At 41.1% G+C, this 21,670-nt stretch overlaps 1 protein-coding gene across 3 annotated transcripts in view; it reads left to right on the top strand.

The window, feature by feature from the left end:
* The window catches only part of SCFD1 (sec1 family domain containing 1), a 115,660-nt gene that overhangs the window by 75,363 nt on the left and 18,627 nt on the right, over window positions 1-21,670 (top strand). For all 3 annotated transcript variants that reach the window (XM_014519295.2, XM_006022264.3, XM_025202446.1), the window contains 4 exons: window positions 6,473-6,552; window positions 7,286-7,348; window positions 9,973-10,048; window positions 18,880-18,933. In XM_014519295.2, the coding sequence (XP_014374781.1) occupies window positions 6,473-6,552; window positions 7,286-7,348; window positions 9,973-10,048; window positions 18,880-18,933 (273 nt within the window). The remainder of the gene's footprint in view (window positions 1-6,472; window positions 6,553-7,285; window positions 7,349-9,972; window positions 10,049-18,879; window positions 18,934-21,670) is intronic.

The raw sequence follows: 21,670 nt of genomic DNA, 5'->3' as shown, positions 1-21,670 counted from the left end.
CTGCCACCCCACTCTGGGCCCTACCGGTGCTGGCCCTGGGACACCAGTGTAGGCCCAGTGTTCCCGCCCAGTTGTCATTGCGCTCTGCACACCTGCTCATTGCCACTCCCCCATCCCCTCCCCTGCTTGTGGTTGCTTTCACCACTTCCCGGCCTGCCTGCCAGCTGTTCCTGCACCACATGGCTCCTAGTTGCATGGACAGACCGCAGGACTCAGCAGGAGCCAGCCCAGACCAGCCCCAAAAACCAGGGCGATCCCCACAGCCCTCCTGTATTCCCTCCCCCACCACTCTTACTTGAATTTCCCTTCAGTGCGGGGAGGCAGGAACAGCCCAAGGGTCTCAGGCCAGAAGACTCTGCTAGGCAGAGGCTTCTAGGAGGGCGGGGGGGGGGATGGCATGGGGCCAGGCAGGCCTGGCTGCTGATTCCTGCCATCTTCCCCTGGGTCCTACTGCCCCTGGCCCCTGTCATATTTGATAGGCAAGCAGGAGCAAATAAATCTTAATTTTCTCAATTTTTAGGGACCACACTGGCCAGATAGAATGGCCTGGTGGGTTGGATGTGGCCCACGAGCCGCATTTTGCCCACCCCGTCTTTGGCTGTGCCTAAGATGCTCACCACATAAGTAATGGCCCAGGAAAGGAGGGATAGGCATATGGTAACTTTAAGCTATCTTTGTGCCTCTCTAATCCTGAGCTCTATCTGGGGCTGGAGAGGACCCCAACATAACATAGACAGACTTGGAAATCACTTTGAATTACTTCAGCCCTTCTGGATTGCTCTGTAGGCTACTGTGCTACCTGAAATCTGTGCAGTGCTGTATACTTCATTACCTTCTATACCAGAAACCTTTGTAGGTATAATGAAGAGAAGGGCCTGGACCAGGGGTCAGCAACCCCCAGTACACATGCAAGAGCGTGACACTCAAAGGAATTTTGGTTGGCAGGTGCACCTCAGGGCGGACGGTGGGGAAGAGGCTGCCACAACAAGGATCAGGTCACTCGGTTCCCCTGCCATCCACCCAGAGGTGCACATGCACTCACTGCCAGCAGCAAGCCAGGCTAGTGCTCCACAGACCCCAGTGCAGCATCTTTGAGGAGGTGCTGCCTGCTTTGAGCAGCCCAGGATCTGTGGCAGGGGCCTGCCCAGGCTGACTGTGGTAGGTAGCGAGGAAGCAGCAAACAGCTATACTGAGGTCCTCAGAGCACCTCCAGGTGGATGGCAGTGAAGGGGCCTGAACGCTGCTACAACAAGGATCAGTTCCCCTACCATCCACCCCTGGCATATCAACATCTAAGTAGTGGTTGCAGGTATTTTTGGCACTCTGCCCAAAAATGTTGCCAACCCCTGGCCTGGACTTATCTAGACTTGTCTTCACTACCTCTCCCAGGAAATCTTTCCTGTGACCAGATACAGGACTTGTACGTTCTCCATGAAGTTCTGCCTCTCTATGTGGTGTAAAGGAGAGGATGAAGAAGAGTATCTCACCTAATTTAAATCAAAATAGTTTAAAATAATTTTGGAAATGTGGGTTTCTGTAGATCTCAGTAAACAAGCCACCCTTTTAGAAAATACGTCAGTGGCAAGAGGATTTTTTCAAGTGAAAAGTTTTGTGATGTTTTCTATTATCTTGCTTTGGAATTTTGAGTTTTACTTTTCACTGTAAATATGTACTTGAGAGAACTTTGTCTCCTCTCAATGGCAGTATACATTTTTAGCAAGTTTGTCTTCATGTTTTGCTGTTACAGTATCTCATATATATGTCTAAATCTGGCTTTGTTTTCATATGGGAATAGAATATACATGAGGGAAAAAATCCAAGTGTTAGAATCCATTAAAATATATTGGTTGGCTCTAAAGACTAAGATAGTGAGAGAGAGCTGATAAATTCACACACAGAAAAGTAGAATAAAGATCTGAACAAAATAAGTTGTTGAGATGAACTTGACAGAATGGTGGGTTTTTTTCTTTGGTTAATAGTTATTATAAAATAAGATTTTACAAGAATTAATTCAGTAAAAATAATACTTCTGCATTACCCTGTGGTTATTTTCACTTTTCACTTATATGGTTACTTTTTGTGTTTGGTAATCTTCATCTCTCTAGTGTTTTCAGTAAGTAATTTGAAGTAAGGATGAAGAGATCGCTTCTTGTTCCTAACAATAAGCTCCTGCTATTTGAGATGTTTTTTGCCTCAGTAATGGAATCTCTGCTGTCCTATTTGGCACTTGATTTAATAAAAAAGATGATAATATCTGCAATAATAACAGCAAAGACTTCTTCAAAATATTAGTAAACTAAAATTAGCTTTCATAATAGATACGTTAAGTTTCTTAGGACTGCAGGAGGATATCAGTATGATTTAAAGTAGTTCCTTCACTCAACAAATATGCAAATGACACATATAGTGTACTCCACTTGTATAATAAGTACATCATTGTTTAAGTAAATAGCACAATACAAGCCCCTGTGTTTTTTCCATTGATTGCACTGTAACAAATTGTAGTTATCTGCATATTGCTGAAGTTCAATGGAACTCTTTGGCTATGCTTTCTAATTTGTAAAATGTGCCTCATTTAACTTCATAATTGATTAAACTGATTAGGAGCCCACAGTTTCAAAGCTTCTGAAACAGCTTTAAACTGACTATGTCCTGTCAATTTTAGTGCTTCAATTAGAGGCATAATATATTCAGAGAAGAAAAGTAACAAACGGTTATAAGGTGCAAAAAGCTTTAGTACAATGGTTCTCAACCTTTTCTGGGTCAAGGCACCTATCCATAACTTTTCTGAATTTCAGAGGCCCCAGCTGAGAATCAATGGCCCAATACAAGAATTTGACCAAAATATGATATGTTTAGGACATTTTCCTGTGCTCATTTTTGTCACAGATACAGGTGTAATAAAAGGAAGGGGAAACTTGGCAAAGCTGACACCACTTCAAACAAAGCACTCCTAATACCAAACCAAGGAGTAACCCAGTATTCCAGAGGTGTAGCTAGTTGTTTCTGTGTCGTGGACAGGAAAGGGGGAATGGGTGAGGGCGTGGGAAGGGCTTTGCACTTAGCAAAAGAGAACGGGAGGTGGGAGAGATGGGCCGAGTCTTACCTATAGCAGCATGGACTCACCCAAGGGCTGCAGGCTCCCACCCTCTGCTACATTAATGCTCTCATAGCTGTTACTGTATAGATCAGGACTGTACAAGCCTCATTTTGGCTGTAAAAAGGTTAATAATGTGGTGGCTGCTGCACAGCAGGGGGGAGGGGGAGAGAAGCTGCTAGGGGTATCCTGCCTCTGGTCTGCATTACCAGCAGGACAGTGCAAAGGGCTGCAGCCAGAGTGGGTGCAGAGTTCCTTCTCAGGGATATATCATGTACACATATATTGCAATACAGTAGACATTCACCTGCACCCACAGCCTTGCTGGTTCATCACTAGGGACCTACCAAAATCACAACAGAAGTGGACTGTGCAGCAGCTCCTTTATTCTTGCAGGTAACCTCTCCCCACACCCACTGCTGATTGGCGGAGAGGGCCTGCCTCTGCCTCTCACTCCTGATCAGCAGGGAGACGAAAACCACAGTTTTAAATATGGCACCATTTTTGTCTCCTGGCCTGTCAGAAGCAAACATCAGGGCCACTGGGGCTCCTCAGCCAATCAGCAATATGGGGGGAGAGGGAGGTGAGGGAGAACCTGGAAGATTGAACAAGCTGCCGTGCAGCCCACTTCTGCTGATTGCAGTAGGTCTCTATCCATAAGGACTGTCTTCAGCACCACTAAGAAATTTTGGGAAGGAGGAGAGAGAGGCTAACTGGTCTGCAGCTACATGAATCTGATAGTTAAATATTTCTGTCATTGCAGAAAAGAAAGCTCATGGGCTGTTTGTAGCCACTACTGTTGGACTGAAGATACTAAAGAAACAGTCTTGTGTTATTCTCATGCTGCATTGCAGACCTCTCTTAGAATTCTTCCTTTCAGTGGCCAGAGTGTCTTTGCTTCCTGATTTTGTAACATTGGGTATATTCATAAGCACAGGTTCATATGTTTTGCCTTGCATTGAAGTCAGAGACTTAATATGAAAAAAGTGTAACCAAATCTTTACACACATTTTTGAAATCATCAAATCTAGAGTAAAATAAGTAGCATGAAGAATGTTAAAATTCATAGTAGGCCCATGTGGCATTTAAATTTCCCTTTGTTTGGATGGGCTTCCAAGCACTGTCCCTGGGTTCTCTAGCCCACATTGAGTTATCTCTTCTGAAATTAGGACACTGCAACCTGTCCTAGGTCTGGTTTGTGCTAAAGAGTTTACTATCAGGGTTATGCTGCCACCCCCTAGTGTACTCGCCAACCTAACTGTGCCGACAGAAACTTTCCCACGTATGATGCTCTTGCTCTGGTCAGTGTGATTGCTATGCCAAGCAAACTAATTTTTTTATCCTCGTATGTGTCTCTGGTGCAGTCCTGTTTATCAGGTTACCTTTTGGTCAGCCTCAAAACTGCCATCAGGTTGTTGGTTGCCTTGTTATGAGCTCATCTGGAGGGGTCTGATTATTGGGAAAGTAGCCCACTCATTGAGTTAAAGTACTGGTATTTAGATACAAGATCATCAAGGCTTAGTGACCTTTCACTGTTAGGCCTGTGCAAGTCAATCCAAGATGGAGGTAATAAGACTGTCAAGAAAATGCAGAACAGCCTTATCAGAATAGTGAGAGCCAGATGCCGTAGGTATCAAATATAATTAGCAAGACAACTTCTCCAAATCATTATATGCAGTGTCTTTAGGAACATAATTAAACTATATGACTGACCCATGATAACCTTAAACTAATCTCTGATAACATCATGGATTTGTTGCTGCTTTTAAGTATCACTTTGTTCTGCATAAAAGAAAAATAAGTATATCTTTGAGTATGTGATAGTTTTGGTTTTAGGGGAACAACTAACCATAACAGATCTAATAATACCAAATCTGCATACCCACCTGATCATGAGTAATTGTGTGAAGATGTCTTTTCTTTTTCAGATTTATAATAACCTAAGAATTTAGGTGTCTCTCCCCTGCCCCCGCCCCCAATCTGTTTTACTTCATTTGCTACCAAATTTGCTATCATACATATCAGGCCTGACAGCCGGATCTGGCCCATGGTTAAACCACCCATCTGGCCCACAGGGCAAAAAGGTTGAGCACCACTGTTTTAAATTATACCTCTAGTCCATACATAGTTTGTGATAATTTCTCATGCCATCTTTCAGGGCCTCCAGTAAGACATGAGACATTACACTGGAGGAAGAAAACAGATCATTTGTACCAGAGAGATCTGATTTGAAGGGAGAGACAAATGTGTGGTTTCATGGTTGGAATGAAATCAAGTGTATTTGGATTTCTTGGGGTTTCAGGAAGTTTGACCTTTGGAAATTTTATTTTAGGATCTGGCTCAGTGGCTGGCGTAAGTTTGACACCACTGACCGAAGCCATCAGTTCTAGTTAGTTAAGGCACACCAGTTTCTACAGTCAGTGACACGTAAGGGGCTGATATAAGTGACAATTTTTTACCCTTCCCTGGCTTACTTCCTTCCCCCATTCCTCCAAACCAGGTACCCATGTACTGCTTATTCCACTTACTCTTACAGCTCAAACTCGTGCCTCTGAAGCAAAGACATTTTAACTGTTGTGTAACCACATGCTGGCAATATGTCCTTTATGTTGAAAAGCAGCATTTCATTCAGACTGAACATGCATCCAGTAGGGTTGAACATGTACAAAACAAAATCCTTAATCTGAGTTCCTGGTTACAGTAAATCAGCAGAGAATCCAAAGTGGCTACCTTAGAATCAATGCATCTAGATCTGATGTCAGAAGATATGTGCTACCACTGCTAGCATTGTCCTGTTGTTGACTAAATAGAGGACACTTATCTCCAAGGCTGTTTTATCTAGAGTTTCACTAGAACTAAATCTGCATCAAAAATAAGAAAGGAAAAGAAAAAGTTAGGCTGTCTCCCTAAACAGAATCATGTCTTATGTACAAGAGAGAATGCAGTAGGAAAAAACAAAAGCTAAATACATTTTAATGCTGCAGTACAAATGATGCCAAGCCTAGTTAGCTGATTAGTACGCGATGAATCATAGCAACTAAAAATAAAAAATAAGTCCATTGATAACACTTTTTTAAAATCTTGCAATTATATAGAATTCCCTAGTAAATGGCTATACCTTCTATACAGACTTTATTAAAAAGCCAAGCTAAATGTCATATTGGAGCCCAAAAATAAAAGTTCTTCTCTTTCATGATTTCTGCAACTCCTGAAATCAATTTAAATTCTTAATTGTCTTTTCTGTACTAATTTAGCTTACGTTTATATTTCTTAGTTGACATGCATAGAAGAAGAAAACAACTACACACCAAGTGTCTTTAGACTGGTTTATTTATAAGAGTTGAAACCCACTGTAACTCTTTTTTGTGATTTCAGATTGATTTGGAGCAGTACAAAAAGGCACTGACAGATGCAGGGTGTAATCTGGCTCCCTTGAACTACATAAAACAATGGAAGTAAGTTAATACTTCTCTCAAAGTAATGCATAATTGGCATGGAATAGAAAGATTTATAGACTGTAACCAGAGTATCAGGAAAATATGCATAATTTCCAGTGTTTCAAATTGTGAACCTTGACGCATAGTTTATGACAATACATCTTGCTGTCACTGATTTCCCAATTACATCTGAATATTTTTAAGCCAAGCTCTAACGTGTCAGAATTTGGTGACACTTCACTGTTAACTATGTACTTAATTTTTTTTCCCCCAGACAAAGAGAAAAACCAAAGCAACTCACTGCTTCAGAAGCAGGCTCTAGTTTAAGCTGAGAAGTCCTTGTTTCTGATCCTTGTTTGAGTCCCATTAGCCACACTTCCTGCACTATGAAATTTTTTTTAAATGTCATAAAAGCAGAAAACTATTTGGTTCATTCTCATCCTTAATTTTTAGATGCAATAGTCCTAATACCTTTCAGTTTCCTAACTATAGTTCACCTTAATTCTAAATTTAAGATTGGCAAATGTTGGGCTATTTTGGAAGGGATGAAGTAGGTTTTAGTTCAGGTTTATAGAGAAAGATGTTTGTAGTTTGCTCAGTTACCTGATGATGGACTCTTGGAGGCAGATTTATTTCCATTCTTAAAATAACCAGAAGGTAACATTCCACAATAGCATATTCATGGGGAGCTAAGATGTAGTAATGTAATAGTATAAACAAATAAAGCATTTGGTTTTAACTTCTTCTACAGGGCTTATACCAAGATGGCTTCAGCTCCAACAAGCTATGGAAACACTACAGCTAAACCACTGGGGCAAGTTTTTTTTAATTAATTTACCAAAAGTTGTAGTATTTCATTATTTATAAGTTTACTTGAAAACCCCTAAGTGTGATTGGTGCTGTGCCAGACACAGAGTGAAATGCATCACTGTCATTAAGAATTTTGGGCTAGCTCCAAGTCAGTCTCATAGCTACCTCTGTATAGGCATTGCGGCACGTAAAAATTAGGCATTTTGTCTCTATGGCCAATCCAGGTAAACAGGGTGAGGTATTTGAAACCCCAGTATAGCCAATGAATGATTTATGCACCATTAGGAAATATAAAGTCCAGGATGGGTCTGAATTCCTGCCCAGGAACTGCCCTATTGTCATAAGATCCAGAGCTCCTAGTGGAGAAGTATCTCTCTTATACCAGCAACCCCCCATCACAGCCTTCAGTCTCAAATACAGCCAGGGGCAGTACTGCCCACCTTTTACAGAATAGCCTGCATTTTAGGGTATAAACTCAGGGAGGGCCCAGGGATGGACCTATGGGGGAATGAGATGAGCATTTGTGTCGCCACACATGCTTTCATCACTGAGTGCTCCAGTTTCAACCACCAGACTTGAACTCAGTGATCTTTCTGCTGTTACCACCTCCCCCTTTTCAGCATTATGGTTCCACTCCTATCTAGGCCTACCTCAGCCTGAGAAGACACGCACCCCTGTTTCCCAATACAGTGCTATAACCACCAGGATAAAATTATAGCAAAATGTTACTTTTAAATATAGCTGTTCACTGTTTTGCACTTAATTATCATTGCAGAAGCTGCATAGTAAGAAGACAGAGAGCTGTGGCTGTAACTTTGGCTGCTTGCAGACATGGGGAAAAAAAGCGCTTTACTGGAAGAAGCATAGTGTTAGTTTGGCCCAGCTCTGCAGCAACTGTATAGATTGGGTGCTTCAGCAGGGGTTTTTTGGCACTTTTTTCTAAAGCTGATTCAATCAACTATGAGAGAAAAGCACCAAAAAAACCCCACTGAAGCACGTGATCTATATAGATACTACAGAGCCAGGTTGAAGTAGCACACTGCCTCTTCTAAGCACACACTGAGCTCAGCATTGGAGGGCACTGAATTTAAAGTGAAACATGGTCTTGGGGGAGGGGGAAGTTCATGTCTGCAAGCAACCTAAGGCTAGGGACAGACATTATACACAAACCGGTTTAAGTGATCAGAAACTGGTTTAAACCTGTAACAGAACAGACATTTAGTGCACATAAACCAATTTGAAAACAGCTGAAACCGGTTTGAGATAAACCAGGTTGAATGTATCATCTTAACTGATTTGGGTCAAACCAGTTTATGCAGTGTCTGTCCCAGACCCCGTCCTGGTTTAAGTTAAATCAGAGTCCCCCCAGCATCCCTTCATACTCTCTGGACTGAGCTCTCTGCTTCAGAGAGCTGGGCTGTCCCCTCCCCATTGCTTCCTCGCTGGCGCTTCAGCAGAGGCTTCAAGGCACAGCAGTGTCTGCCCGGCTTCCCCTGCCCCAACCCCCCCTCCCTCTCCCGCCCCTCACTGCTCACTGCTATCCCTCCCTCCCTCTCTCCTCTCTCCCACAGCATGGACCATAGCCAGCATGTGGTGCACTAGCCAATGCTGAGACATGTCTGTAAGGCAGACAGAACAGTGTCTGTTTAGGACTTTTTGGAGCTAATCAACAGGTAGCTGGTAATGTTCCTCCTTGGAATGTTCCCTTCCTTGCAAAAAGTTGTTTAAGAAGAGCTTGAACTAATGAAAAAGGCTTTGTTTTCTGATGGGGTGCTAAATGCTGATAGTGATAAGGGAACTGATAAATGCTCCGCTGTCGGGCAGGTGGGGGAGAACCCCTCCCTAATCAGAGCTTCCTGCCGGGGCCTGGCCACACCCCCTCAGCTCAGTATTGTGGAAGGGAAGGGCTGCTTAGTGCCCCCCAGCTTTTAGCCTGAGCCACTGCAGGCATATGACTGAATTTCCTCAGTCCAGAGGGGATGTCTGTCCGGTTGCAAACTGGTTCAGCCTAGCCAGATTAGACTCACCTGCAAAGATTGAATCAATTCAAGTTCAGGCTTTTTGAATGTCTATCCCTAGCATAAGTGTCTGTATTGCCTTGTAGAAGAGCAGCTTACCCTTTAGGCTGTCATAATTTTATTTGAATGACCAGCTAAGTTTAATGTGTTCACTGGCAGCAAAATATTAGTGTTAAACTCATAGGTGCCTTCACCATCATTCTAAAACAAATTGTTCTATTTTATGTGTATGTAAGTAATCAGCTTGCATTATGAACTTGAACCTGAAAGAATAAACAGAACAGCTTTCTTAAATTAATTTTCTTTCTCAAGAAAGAGCTTCTGGACTTCAAATAATTGTAGAATAGATGTATACATTTCACTGAAGCTTGTAAAACCTTAAGTTATCTATTGTTTGAGGCACAATTTCACCACAGCAGATCACCTTGTTTATAATGGATATCAGTCTTTAAAAAAACCTAGGTATAAGTGACAACTCCAAAGCAAAGGCTCTCAAAGTCCTCAAGTTGATTAAAAACAAAAAAGAAGAAGGAAGTCGGTGCAGTGAGCATTCTTTCCTCTTTGTTGACAGAGAAATTTGTTCATTGTGTTATATTATTTTGTTTTACAGTCTGTTTTCACGTGTTATGAATACTGGATCACAGTTTGTAATGGAAGGAGTAAAGAACTTGGTATTGAAGCAGCAAGTAAGTTTAACAGGAAAAAAACAATAAACAGTATTTTTAGACTCTTCTGATTGAACATTTCAGAAGTGTATAGCCATAGGTTTTTGGATATTTTAATAAAATAAACTGTACTAATGATAAAGCAAACAATAAATATAGCTAGCCACTGTAAGAGTCAATAGATATACAAAATACATGCATTTGTATATTTTTTTGCATTTTAAATATTGAGAAACATTCTAGTTTTGGGTACTATTCATAGTCATCCATCTAAGAGCAATGATTAATTGAGATAAGCTCCCAAATAAGTGAACAGTATCTAGGATCTACCAGTCTCTTCTGAAAACCAAGTTCAGTATCCTGAAGAGATCACTTAGAATTTTTTTAATGAAAACTAAAATCTTATTTACACAGAAAATATGTAAACATATTTCCTTTTCTTTTTAGATTATAACATATTTTGTTACTGACAATAAGCCTGCCAAAAGTGTGGAAAGTCAAACAGTACTTTTGTTCATTCACATTTAAAACACTGCTCATTTTCCATGTGTATAAAATAAAACGACCAGTCTTGAAGTGTGACAAGAGTAATGAGTTTAGTTTGTAGTGAGATGATACATTGTAGATATGCAGTTTCCCTTAATAATATTTTATGACATAAGTAACTTGGCCTTTTTTCTTTTGGAGACTCATTGGCTCCCCATAAGCAGGAACATGTGCTTTGCAGTGCCTCAAAAGCTGTTGAGGCACTGCAAAACACACAGCACACGTGAATTGGTTTGCTAGGAAATCCCTATAGCTAAAAATATCCTAGAGAAAAAGAACGATGTGGCACACGTGACAGCAGCCAGAGCCACGCTCCAGCTGCTGGCCAGGTTCTACATGTTGGGATTGCTGCTGCTGCAGCCCTAGGAGACCCCCAGGAACCCAGGTGCTGGCCTCAGTCTTCCCTACCCCACTCAAGGCAATTTGCTGCATACCAGAGCATGCATGCAGGGGCATATTCCCCAAATAGGTGCCACTGCTAGCTGTCCCCAGGAAAATGCACATAAACACGCATGGGGGTGTGTCCACTGGCTTTAAAAAATGCAAGTTTTTAGGATTTTTTTTATCTCGCTTTTTACTCCTGTGTCCAGTACTGAACAATTTAAGATTTTTTGGCAAGGCCAAAATATCTCCTCTGGATTTTAAACTTTTTACAATTTTTGTGGTGTTTGTATAAATGTCCATTCATCTTACTTATAGGTTCACTCAGGTGTTCCTCCTTTTGCTCAGCCTCTCTTGTATTTACCTTTTTCCTGTGGACTTTCCTTCTCTGATGTATCCTTTCAGTAAAATAAATCCAGTCAGTCACTTTATAAAACTGTCCATGAGCTTATTGTAACAAAAGTAGTTTGAGTATTTTTTATGTAATCCTTTAAAATTCCTGTCCAGGCCCTTTGTCTCGTATCAACTAACTGCTTCCCTGTTGTTGCAATGGCAAGACGTTGACAGTGCCCTTATCTCCTCAGCTTTTAGCTGTGGCAGGTTATAGGGTGTTTTTGGTGTTTCAGTTATTGTTCTTGTAGTTGTGGTAAAGGACTGAAGTGGCAGTCCCGGGAATTCTTTAGTTAATGATAACATGTGAATGCAAGGAACTACCATATTGATTAGCACAACCTCATCTTCCCTACCATATGTGTTGCTCTCCACTTCATATAGAGCTTCTACTAAGATCATCTTTGTCCATCACTTTGAAAAGATAACATATAAGAAATCAGCCAACGTGTAATGGTGAAGATCAGGGATTTTGGTGAAAGTTGATATTTAATTTCAAAACTAAAAAAGTTGAGGACCTGGATATACATTTACATAAACTTTGATATGTGGTACATTTTTCACACTACATAAGCTGTTTTAATGCAACAGAAAGTGAACATCCACATGTTCATGATGTTTGTTCAGCTAAAGAAGTTGTATCTGCTATTAAAAAGTTGCTGATAAATAACAACTATTTTGTTGCACAAAACTTTTCAGAACACCTTTAATATGTGTGCAGGTCTCTCTGACCCCCAGTATCTCACTGCTTTGCTCTTCTTCTGCCCCTCCAAGCAAGGAGGGAGGGAAGGAAGGAGGAAGAGTGACTGACTCCTTCATAGTCTGCCCAGCCAATGAGCTGTCAGTTTACCGTGGGAGGACCCTACCACTGTTGCTGCACCAGAGCACAGGGTCCCACCAGTGTTCTCACACCAGTAGCAGTGCCCTGAGAACAACTGCCACCACTGCCAAAGCCCTGGGAAAAGTCAGGGTTTTGGCAAGCAGCATTGACAAAGCCACCACTCAGTCAAATTTTACCACCATGCATAGCTTGCAGGCTGACCTGCCAGCCATTGCTATGGTGATAATGGCTTACTGGTCTGCAGCAGTGGCGAGGGTTAAATGGGTACGGGAGACCACCCAATCACCACTTGCCACTCTAGGTGGCTTGTGGGCAGGCCCGTCAGCTGTTACCACAGTGGCAACAGCTGATAGGGAGACCACATCCCACCCACTGAGAGGTTCTCCTGGGGGATCAGTGGAGCTAAAGAGCAGTGTCTTTATCACCCCCTGGCTGGAGAGGATACTTTTTCAGTTAATTTGTCATACTGTAGCCAGGGGGCTATGCACATGTGCACCTCCTCTAGCAGTCTATTTTTGGTAGCACTCCAAAAAGAATGTGTTAGAGGCCTTTTTTGTCAATATAAATTACACCATAATCCATAGTTTCATAGTTGGTACGGTCAGAAGAGACCTGAGCAGATCATCAAGTCCGACCCCCTGCCATGGGCAGGAAAGGGTGCTGGGGTCAAACGACCCTAGCAAGGTGTTCATCTAGCCTCCTCTTAAAGAGCCCCAGGGTAGGAGCCAGCACTACTTCTCTTGGAAGTTGGTTCCAGATCCTAGCTGCCCTGACCATGAAGTAGCACCTCCTGATATCTAGCCTAAATCTACCCTCTGCCAGCTTGTGACCGTTATTCCTTGTCACTCCTGGGAGTGCTCAGGGGAACCAGGACTCCCCCAATGCCTGCTGGTCCCCCCTGACTAGTTTGTAAACAGCCACTAGATCCCCCTCAGCCTCCTCTTGTGGAGACTGAACAGGTTCAGGTCCCTTAGCCTCTTCTCGTAGGGCCTGCCCTGCTGCCCCCTGATCATGTGAATGGTCCTCCTCTGGACCCTCTCCATGTTGTCCACATCCCTCCTGAAGTGCGGCGCCCAGAACCAGACACAGTACTCCAACTGCAGCCTGACCAGTGTCGCATAGAGGAGGATCACCTCCTTGGACCTGCTTGAGGTGTATCTGTGGATGCATGACCAGGTACGGTTGGCCTTCGTGACCGCGTCCCCACATTATTGGCCCATGTTCATTTTGGCATCAATAATGACCCCAAGATCCTTTTCTGCCTCTGCACTGACGAGAAGGGAGTTCTCCAGCCTGTAGGTATGCTGCTGGTTCTTCCCCCCCAGGTGCAGTACCTTGCACTTGTCAATGTTGAAACCCAACCTGGTCTCATCCGCCCACCCCTGTAACCTGTCAAGGTCTGATTGCAGCCTATTCCTCCCTTCTAGCATGCCCGCTTTCCCCCACATCTTAGTGTCGTCAGCAAATTTGAACAGGGTGCTTTTCACCCCCTCATCCAAGTCGCTGATGAAGATGTTGAATAGTTTGGGTCCGAGGACCGAGCCCTGGGGGACCCCACTGCCCACATCCCTCCAGGTTGAAAATGACCCATCCACCACCACTCTCTGGGTGCGGCCCTCCAGCCAGTTAGTGACCCATTTGACTGTGTAGGTGTCGACGCCACAGTCCCCTAGCTTTTTAATGAGAATGGGGTGAGAGACAGTGTCGAAGGCCTTCCTAAAGTCCAGAAATACTACATCCACTGCTACACCTGCATCTAAGGATTTTGTGACCTGGTCATAGAAGGCCACCAGCTTGGTCTGACAGGACCTGCCTCTAATGAACCCGTGTTGGTTGCCCCTAAGCATAATCTCCCCTGCTGGCCCCTCCTGGACATGTGCCAGGATAATTCTCTCAAAAAGCTTACCCAGGATCGAGGTAAGACTAACTGGCCTATAGTTTGCTGGGTCTTCCTTCCTCCCTTTTTTGAAAATGGGAACCACATTGGCCCTTTTCCAGTCCTCTGGCACCACACCAGAGCACCACGAGTGCTCGTAAAGCCATACCAGGGGTAGACAGATGAGCAACTGTCTGAGGTATTGTGCCTTGCCAGTGGGTGACCAGGAGAGCAAACAGCTACCTCAAGTTAAGCTGTAGGCAAATGATGCCTACGCTGGTATAAATTACACAGGCTAATGTTCTCTGGGTTTTTTTTTTTTCCTGAAGTAATTCTGAAACAGAATTCAGTAACTTGCACTTATGTCGGGCCCTTTATTGCAAGTCCACTCTTTTCTTTTACACCTGTGTAAATGTTGTATGTGGTAGATCAGAAAACATGGGCATGTATTTATTCTCTAGATGCTGTACATACAGGTATAAGGTATACTGCCTTTATGTCCTGACTGTTACTTGCCACCTTTAGATTGCTTCTTGACTGGGGTTTCTAGATACTGCCATAATATAAATTTATATAATACTAAAAAATTCCACTTATGCTACTCAAGATAGGGCTGTGGGGCCTGTCCAGATGGTAACAGACAAAATTTAAACCTAGTCAGTGGTCAGAAACGAGCATAAACAAAATCGCTCTCAAGCTCTTCAAGGACAGCAGGAGAAATTAAATGTAAACATGACTAAATACAATTCCCCCTGCTGACAGGCTACTTGCTTAAGCAAGAATCTTTTTATGACTATATTGTTAAAAACTTGGGTGCTGATTAAATAACGTTCAAGTAAAATAACAATCCTTAGTATAAGGTTGCTTAATATTAAGGTGACTATTAAAGGAGAGTTAAGCTGGTTCTCAAGCTTTTTTTCAAATGTTTCTTAAAATAGAAGAGAAAATAGTAAAAATAATCATAAGAAAAACAACCTCTTGCCACCTCTGAAATCAGAAAGGCAGATGTTGTTAATCATCATTTTTATAGAAATGTGCTTTTAAAGAATATTACATTGTATTAGTAAGTTTAAACTTTCTTTGCTTGCACCTTCAGATTATATTGCTTTTTCAAAGTAGTTAGTTGTATTCAAACTGTATTAGTATAATTAGGATATTTTCTGTTTTGATTTAATGAGTGTTTGTTTCTTCTGTTTAGCTCGGATACTGTATTTAAACAAAAGTCTCCAAAGACCCAGAAAACAATGATAGCTTTGTAGTCACTAACAGTAGCCTTCTATCTAATGGCAATATTGCATATCGTCACCCTACTAAGGAGGTTGAGAAGGAAGCATGCTTTCCATTTAAATATCAGGGAACTGATTATTAGCAGATGATACATTTCTGGTACTGGTTTTATATTTCCCTCAGATTTTACTTCAACATTTTATGTAACTACTTCAATAATTTTAAAAAAGAATTAAGAAAAGTACATCATTCCAGATCATCATGTAAATAATAGATGAACAGAAAGATTAGTATGGTACTAACAAATATTGGGAAGAGAACCCAGATTTTTTGACTCAGACTCCTGTTCTAACAACTTCAGATTTGTTATCCCAAAAAATGCTTCACAGTTGAGGGGCAGTAAGTCATGTAAAGCCTTTTCATTTGGTAAATAAAAATCAAATATTTTTGTAGGAGTTGTGCCAAATAACTTTCCTTAGATCTTCAATCTCAATTTAGATATTTCTCTTATTTTGCTTTAGATCAGCGCCTAACATTTGCATCGTGAGTACTTTGTAATCTCTGTTGTTTTCATAACAGACCTTTGATTTTTGAGGAGGAGAGAAGTTCTGTTATCTTCATTTTACAGATGATTCGTTAGCACAGAGATAAACTAAGTGACTTATCCAAGCTTGCATCAAAATCTATGGTGGAACAAAGAATTGAATTCCAATAATTTAAGTGTGGCTTATCAATTACTTATCAGGTGGTGTGCAAGCATCTGGTATCCCCACACTTCTCCATCTTAAAACTGTAAACTCCTTTTTCATGTTTTCAGATAAGTAGTCCTCCAACTCTTTTGATCCATGGCTTAAAAAAAAATGTCCAGCCATCCTGTAATCATGGCTCATGGGAAAATTATAGTGGGAGGGTTTGCTGCTGCAGCATCCTACTAATGAATGCCACTTAGTTGAAAGGAGGAAAAAAAAGGTCTTGTCTCATTTCTAGCTCTTACTTAACTTGTTCCTAAAATCCTGGTCGTCTCATTCTCCTCTCCAGTGTGTTTGATATGTCTTGATGTCATGAACAAAATGCAAAAGACATAGATCCCCTGGTTCTACACACGTGAATATCACCATCCTGTTATGAAAAATATAGAAATATAAAAGACTAACTGGGTACAGCTACATGGTGAATATAAGACATGTTGTATATAAAAAATAAGAAGAATTGACTTCATTGAAGTTAAATCTTCACTTGCACTTTACTGCTATGGGAATTTTGGCCAGAGCATTCCTATTGCAGATGCAACATACTGTCATTAAGAAAATAAAGTCTTTGTCTTTCTCTGAAGGTTTTATATATAATGCTATAGAGGAAATGAAGCATTGAGTTACCTTGAAATAGGAAAGTGTTCCATAGATTCGTTTTGTAAATAAGCTGGGTAAAAATATTAGCAATTAATAGAATCACTAAAAAATAGGACTGATAGGGAATGCTTAACTAATGTTTCTTAATTATCATGTAGTCTAACCCCTTCTCAAGGTTGAATCATGTCTGGCTCAGCCACCCCAGCCAAATGTTTTTCTAACTTGCACTTCAAAGTTTCTAGTGGTGGAGAGTCCACACTATCCAATTAATCTGTTCCAGAAGAATTTTTAGAAACTTTTTCTAAATATCCAGCAAACATTTCCCTTGACTAATTTAAGCCCGTTACTGCTTTTCCTTTCACTCATGGACACAGAGAATTCTTGATAGCCATCCTTTTTTTAACAATGATTCTGACATTGTTAATGTAAAACTGTCATTGTTATGACTCTTATCATATTCCCCCTCCCGATTTGCTTCTCCAGACTAAATAACCCCAATTCTAACTTTCCTTGTATGTCATGTTTTCTAGACCTCTGATCACTTTGTTGCTCTCCTCTGGACTCTCTCCAATTTGTTCATGTCTTCCTTGAAGAGTAGTGCCCAAAACTTGACAAACTACTCCAAGTGAGCTTTTACTAGGACTGAATAGAGTGCAGGAATCATTTTCAGTAGTTTACCTACAGCAGGCCTGATAATGCATCTCAGTATGATATTTAGCTTTTCTCAACAATATGACACTTGACTTTTTTTCAGCTTGTGGTCTACAATATCCTTCAGGTTCTCATCTGTAGTCTCATTTTGTAATCGAGCTTTTACTTGTTCCACCCAAAGTGCAGTACTTGGCGCTTGTCCTTGTTGCAGTTCATCAGATTTATTTCAAATAATTTTTTCCAAATTATCATGGTTATTTTAAAATCTAACCCTGTTCTCCAAAGTGTATCCTATATCATTCTGCTATGTGTCATCTGTTGGTTTACTAGTTTTGTACGCTTAGTTCTCTCCTACAAATCATTAATTAAGTTACTGAACAGTGCTGGCCTAGGGACAAGCTCCTGAGGATCCCACTTGCTACTTTTTCTGAGTTAGCTGTCAAACCATTAATGACTACTTTTGAAGTACAATTTTGCAACCAGTTATGCACCCAGTAGTTTCATCCAGATTGTATTTCTTTAACTTTTTTATGAGACTATCATGGGCTTATTGCAGGATTATTGAAGTAGAACCAGAACTAGGACTAGTGGGTATAAGTAGTTCTCTGTCAAGATAGTTGAGGGATATTATTTTGTAGTGCATCAAGTTGAATCCTTCAGTCATCCCAGATCAGTAGAGTTAAAGTTGCTCAGTTGAGTAGCTTCCTGGTCTGGTCTTATATTTGTGTTGGCCATTAGAAAAGAGCTTTGTAAATATATTTGGATATCAGATCCTCCAGTTGGCTGAACTCATTTCCTGAAATTGAACTAGTCTGGCTTACAAGAGAAGCTTAACAGCAGCACACATTACATCAAACTTTTGAACATCTCTTGTATCTGCATTGCCTTTTGTTGGTTGTTATATCTTTGGCTAGTGTTACACAGTCATATGGAATTTCTTTAATCATGCATTCTCCACAGATGTTCTTTATATAAACAGAGCTTAATATTAACAAATAAATATAATTCATAAACTTGATGGTACACTTAATTAACAGAAGGTGTTGGCCCTCCTTGCCATATCCTGCTAGAACAACAAAGCTTAAATTTGTTAAAATGACAGATGAAAATTCCTCAGGCATAATGAGGTATGCCACTCCACCTTTTCCCAGCACCCTAAGCTCCTGGAACAAGGAATAGGAGATAGAGCATCACTATGTAGCCTGCTAGAAAGGAAACAGTTTATTTTTTTAACAGTTTGCTTTGGGTGTGCATTTTTTATTGTTTTGCTTTATTCTAAGGTAAGCATTTTATATAGTGAATGCATACTTTGAAAAGTAATTTCATACGCTCCTTTAAAAACACAGGTATTACAAGTTTAGTTTAAAATTCTTGACCTATTAACATTTCTGTACAGGAAAAACACACATGGGGAAGGAGGTCTCTTCTCTGCAGAGCATTATATGAAAAGTAATTCATCATAAGGTTTTTTTTTAACATAAACTACAAAATTGAACAGTCAGTTGAATACAGTTGGGCTACTGGAGCCATTCTGCATATTATTTCTTTAAAAAATGTCTGCAGCTAACTAACTTCAAATTTTCTTCCACAGAACCTACCAGTCACACGTATCCTGGATAACCTTATGGAGATGAAGTCAAATCCTGTGAGTATATCTATTGGGGGGGAAGAGGAGGGAAACTGCAATACATTACTTCCATTATATGTTAATATCATGGCAGTTAATTCTGGTTCCCCTGCGTTTTGATTTAGAAACTAATAATTTTAAAAATTATGTTGAGTGCATGCTTACCTTCCATTTTCTTGCATAATATTTTAGTTTCTATAGGTGAAAAATCTTTTAGTCTTAATAGGGTTGTTGGTTGTGGCCGTGTTGGTCTAAGGACATAGGCAGACAAGCTTCTTTGCGTAGATGTGATATCTTTTATTAGACCAAAAATTGTTCTTTGCAAGCTTTCAGTCACTGCCACACATTTGCATTTTCACAGATCTTCATTTTGCATTTTGGCTTCTGAATTACTCTGGAGAGCACACAATTCAACAGCAGACTCTCTCTATGCTTTTAGTCTTAGTAGTCATTTAAGATGATGTGGAAGGAAGGAGCCTTAATAGCTTAACTGGCAGTTAAAGGTTGCTCATCACTTTCCTGTATAATACCTTGTTTTCAGTTGCTTATAAATGTACCACCCTTTGTGGGCTGATATTTTTCATGTTTCACATTGAATTTGTTTGGAAGATGTCCAAAAACCAGCTTAAGTGTTTCTGGTTATGGGCACCTGTACATATGTTCTGACGTGTTCTGATTAGAAGGTGTTGGAGCAGACTTGATAATTGAGTCTGTTGGAGCATCCCTGTGTTTCAAAATGGTGGTGGAGTGCTTTAACTAAAACTCATTGAATGAGCTTTAGTTAAGGCACCTCTACCACCATTTTGAAACATGGGGTGCTGAATACCCAAAACACTACGGGCATTTTAATTAAAGCTCCCAAGAGCCACTTCCAATTAAAATGCCTCACCCCCACCCTGGAGCACGTGTAAAAATGCCTAATGAAACTAGAGGAAAATGTATTTTGTCATTTTTTAAAAGCTTCTTGAGATCATTTCTTTGATATATTCCAGCATTGGTTTCTTGATTTAGAGCAGGAACTTGAAATTCAGTGGAGTTCTGCCTTTGTGGCAGGGATAGGTCTTTTGTTGTTCCTGTGACAAGTTGTTAGATTTGGCCAAGCATATGAAAAAGCTTATGGAAAAAATGGCAATTTGTGCACACACTTGTTAAACTCTAGCAAATCTTTACTAGCTAAAATCTCAGAAGATTCCTTTTTACTGTGTGTACTTGAGCCTCTGTCAGCTCCTTGGGCATTTCTCATAGCTCAGAGATAACCATGCAGCACATTTGCCAACCCATTAGGTCAGCGGTTGGCAGCATATGACCCATGGCTGGATGCTGCCTGTGAACGTGGGGCTTCAGGGGAAAAGCTCCAATTACTGGCACTCTCCCTTTGCTGGAAAAGTATAGGTGACTTTGAATGACAAGAGCCTCCCAAGAATTCTTCTATAAATATGAGTAGATGCCAGTCAGAACACTAATGTGAGGAAGCTAGAGTAAAACAGAGGTCACATACAAGTGAGTTAACACCAACTCTTGGCTTTTTTTTAATATATATTCAGCTTCCTCAGTCTACAAGTTTAAAAATCAGTCTGGAAAAGATTGCAATTCATATACTTTTATTTTTGCTGGCTTGATATTATCACAGAGTATTGCAATGGAGGATAGCCAACATCCCTGAGATAATTCAGGGAAAATGCTTACCTTCTTGCTTGTGGAAAAACAAAGTTCTTACTGGGCCCATCCTATGAAAACTGGCAACATGTTTAGCTTCCATGTGGCATGAGGTAGGGGAAAGAACGAGGTTTCAGGACCAGAGTTAAGAGTCTTAGTCTTCAGGCCAGTGGGGACCAGGCAAAACTCAGAGTAAATCCCTTAACTGCTAGCAGTTGCCAGCAGTTTGTTAGACAGGTACTCCCTTTGGGTTTATTAAAAGTGACTCTTGAAGTTACCTTGGGGGGATGTCATATTTTGAGCTAGTTAAAGGAGTGGAGTATAACATGGAAAAAGTGCACACGTATCTAAAGGGCGAAAGACTAATACCATATTTTCTCATGTATAATTCGCACTTTTTATCAAAACCAGCTGGTGAAAATTGGGGTGCACATTAAATGTCAGAAAACTGGATCCCCATGGGTCTGGAAATTTGGTGTCAGGGGAGCGATGACAGTGTTAATTGCCATGGTTCTGGGAGTCACTCCCTTGAAACCAAATTTCCAGACCCATGGGGAGCCCCTCAGATAGGTGACAATAGTCCCTTATGTCTGGTTGGGCCAGCTCGCAGGGTCAGTTTGTGGCCAGAACCAGTGTGTTGGGCAGGACCTGGTATGCAACCCTGGTCCCAGCTTGCAGGATCAGACCCTGCACCAGGCCCTGGCCTATGGGTTGAACTGTGCTGGGTTGGGAGTGAGTCTTGGCATCGGCCCCAGCACATGGTATTGGGACTCCACTGGTTTGATCCACATTCTCCATCCAGCACACGAGGCTTGCATTAGGCTCAGGAGCAGGCTCAGCTTCCTAGCTGCTGCAGGAATACTTGTTTTTCTTCATCCTGCCACTCAAAACTGAGGAGTGTATTATATATGGGGGCATGAGATAATATATGCGGAATTCAACCAGTTCAAACTATGCTCATGCATTATTGAATAGTCTTTCCATCCCACAAACAAACAAAAAGTGTTCCTTGCCATACTGGCAACAGATAAATAGAGAAAAAAAATGATGAAAACTTACTTTCTCCACAGAATTTGGGGAGGTGTACTTTTACTTGTCA

This window comes from Alligator sinensis, unplaced genomic scaffold (assembly GCF_000455745.1).
Source record: "Alligator sinensis unplaced genomic scaffold, ASM45574v1 scaffold720_1, whole genome shotgun sequence".
NCBI lineage: Eukaryota > Metazoa > Chordata > Crocodylia > Alligatoridae > Alligator > Alligator sinensis.
Note: the sequence above shows the minus strand (reverse complement) of the source record. Positions and strands in the feature narration are given on the sequence as shown.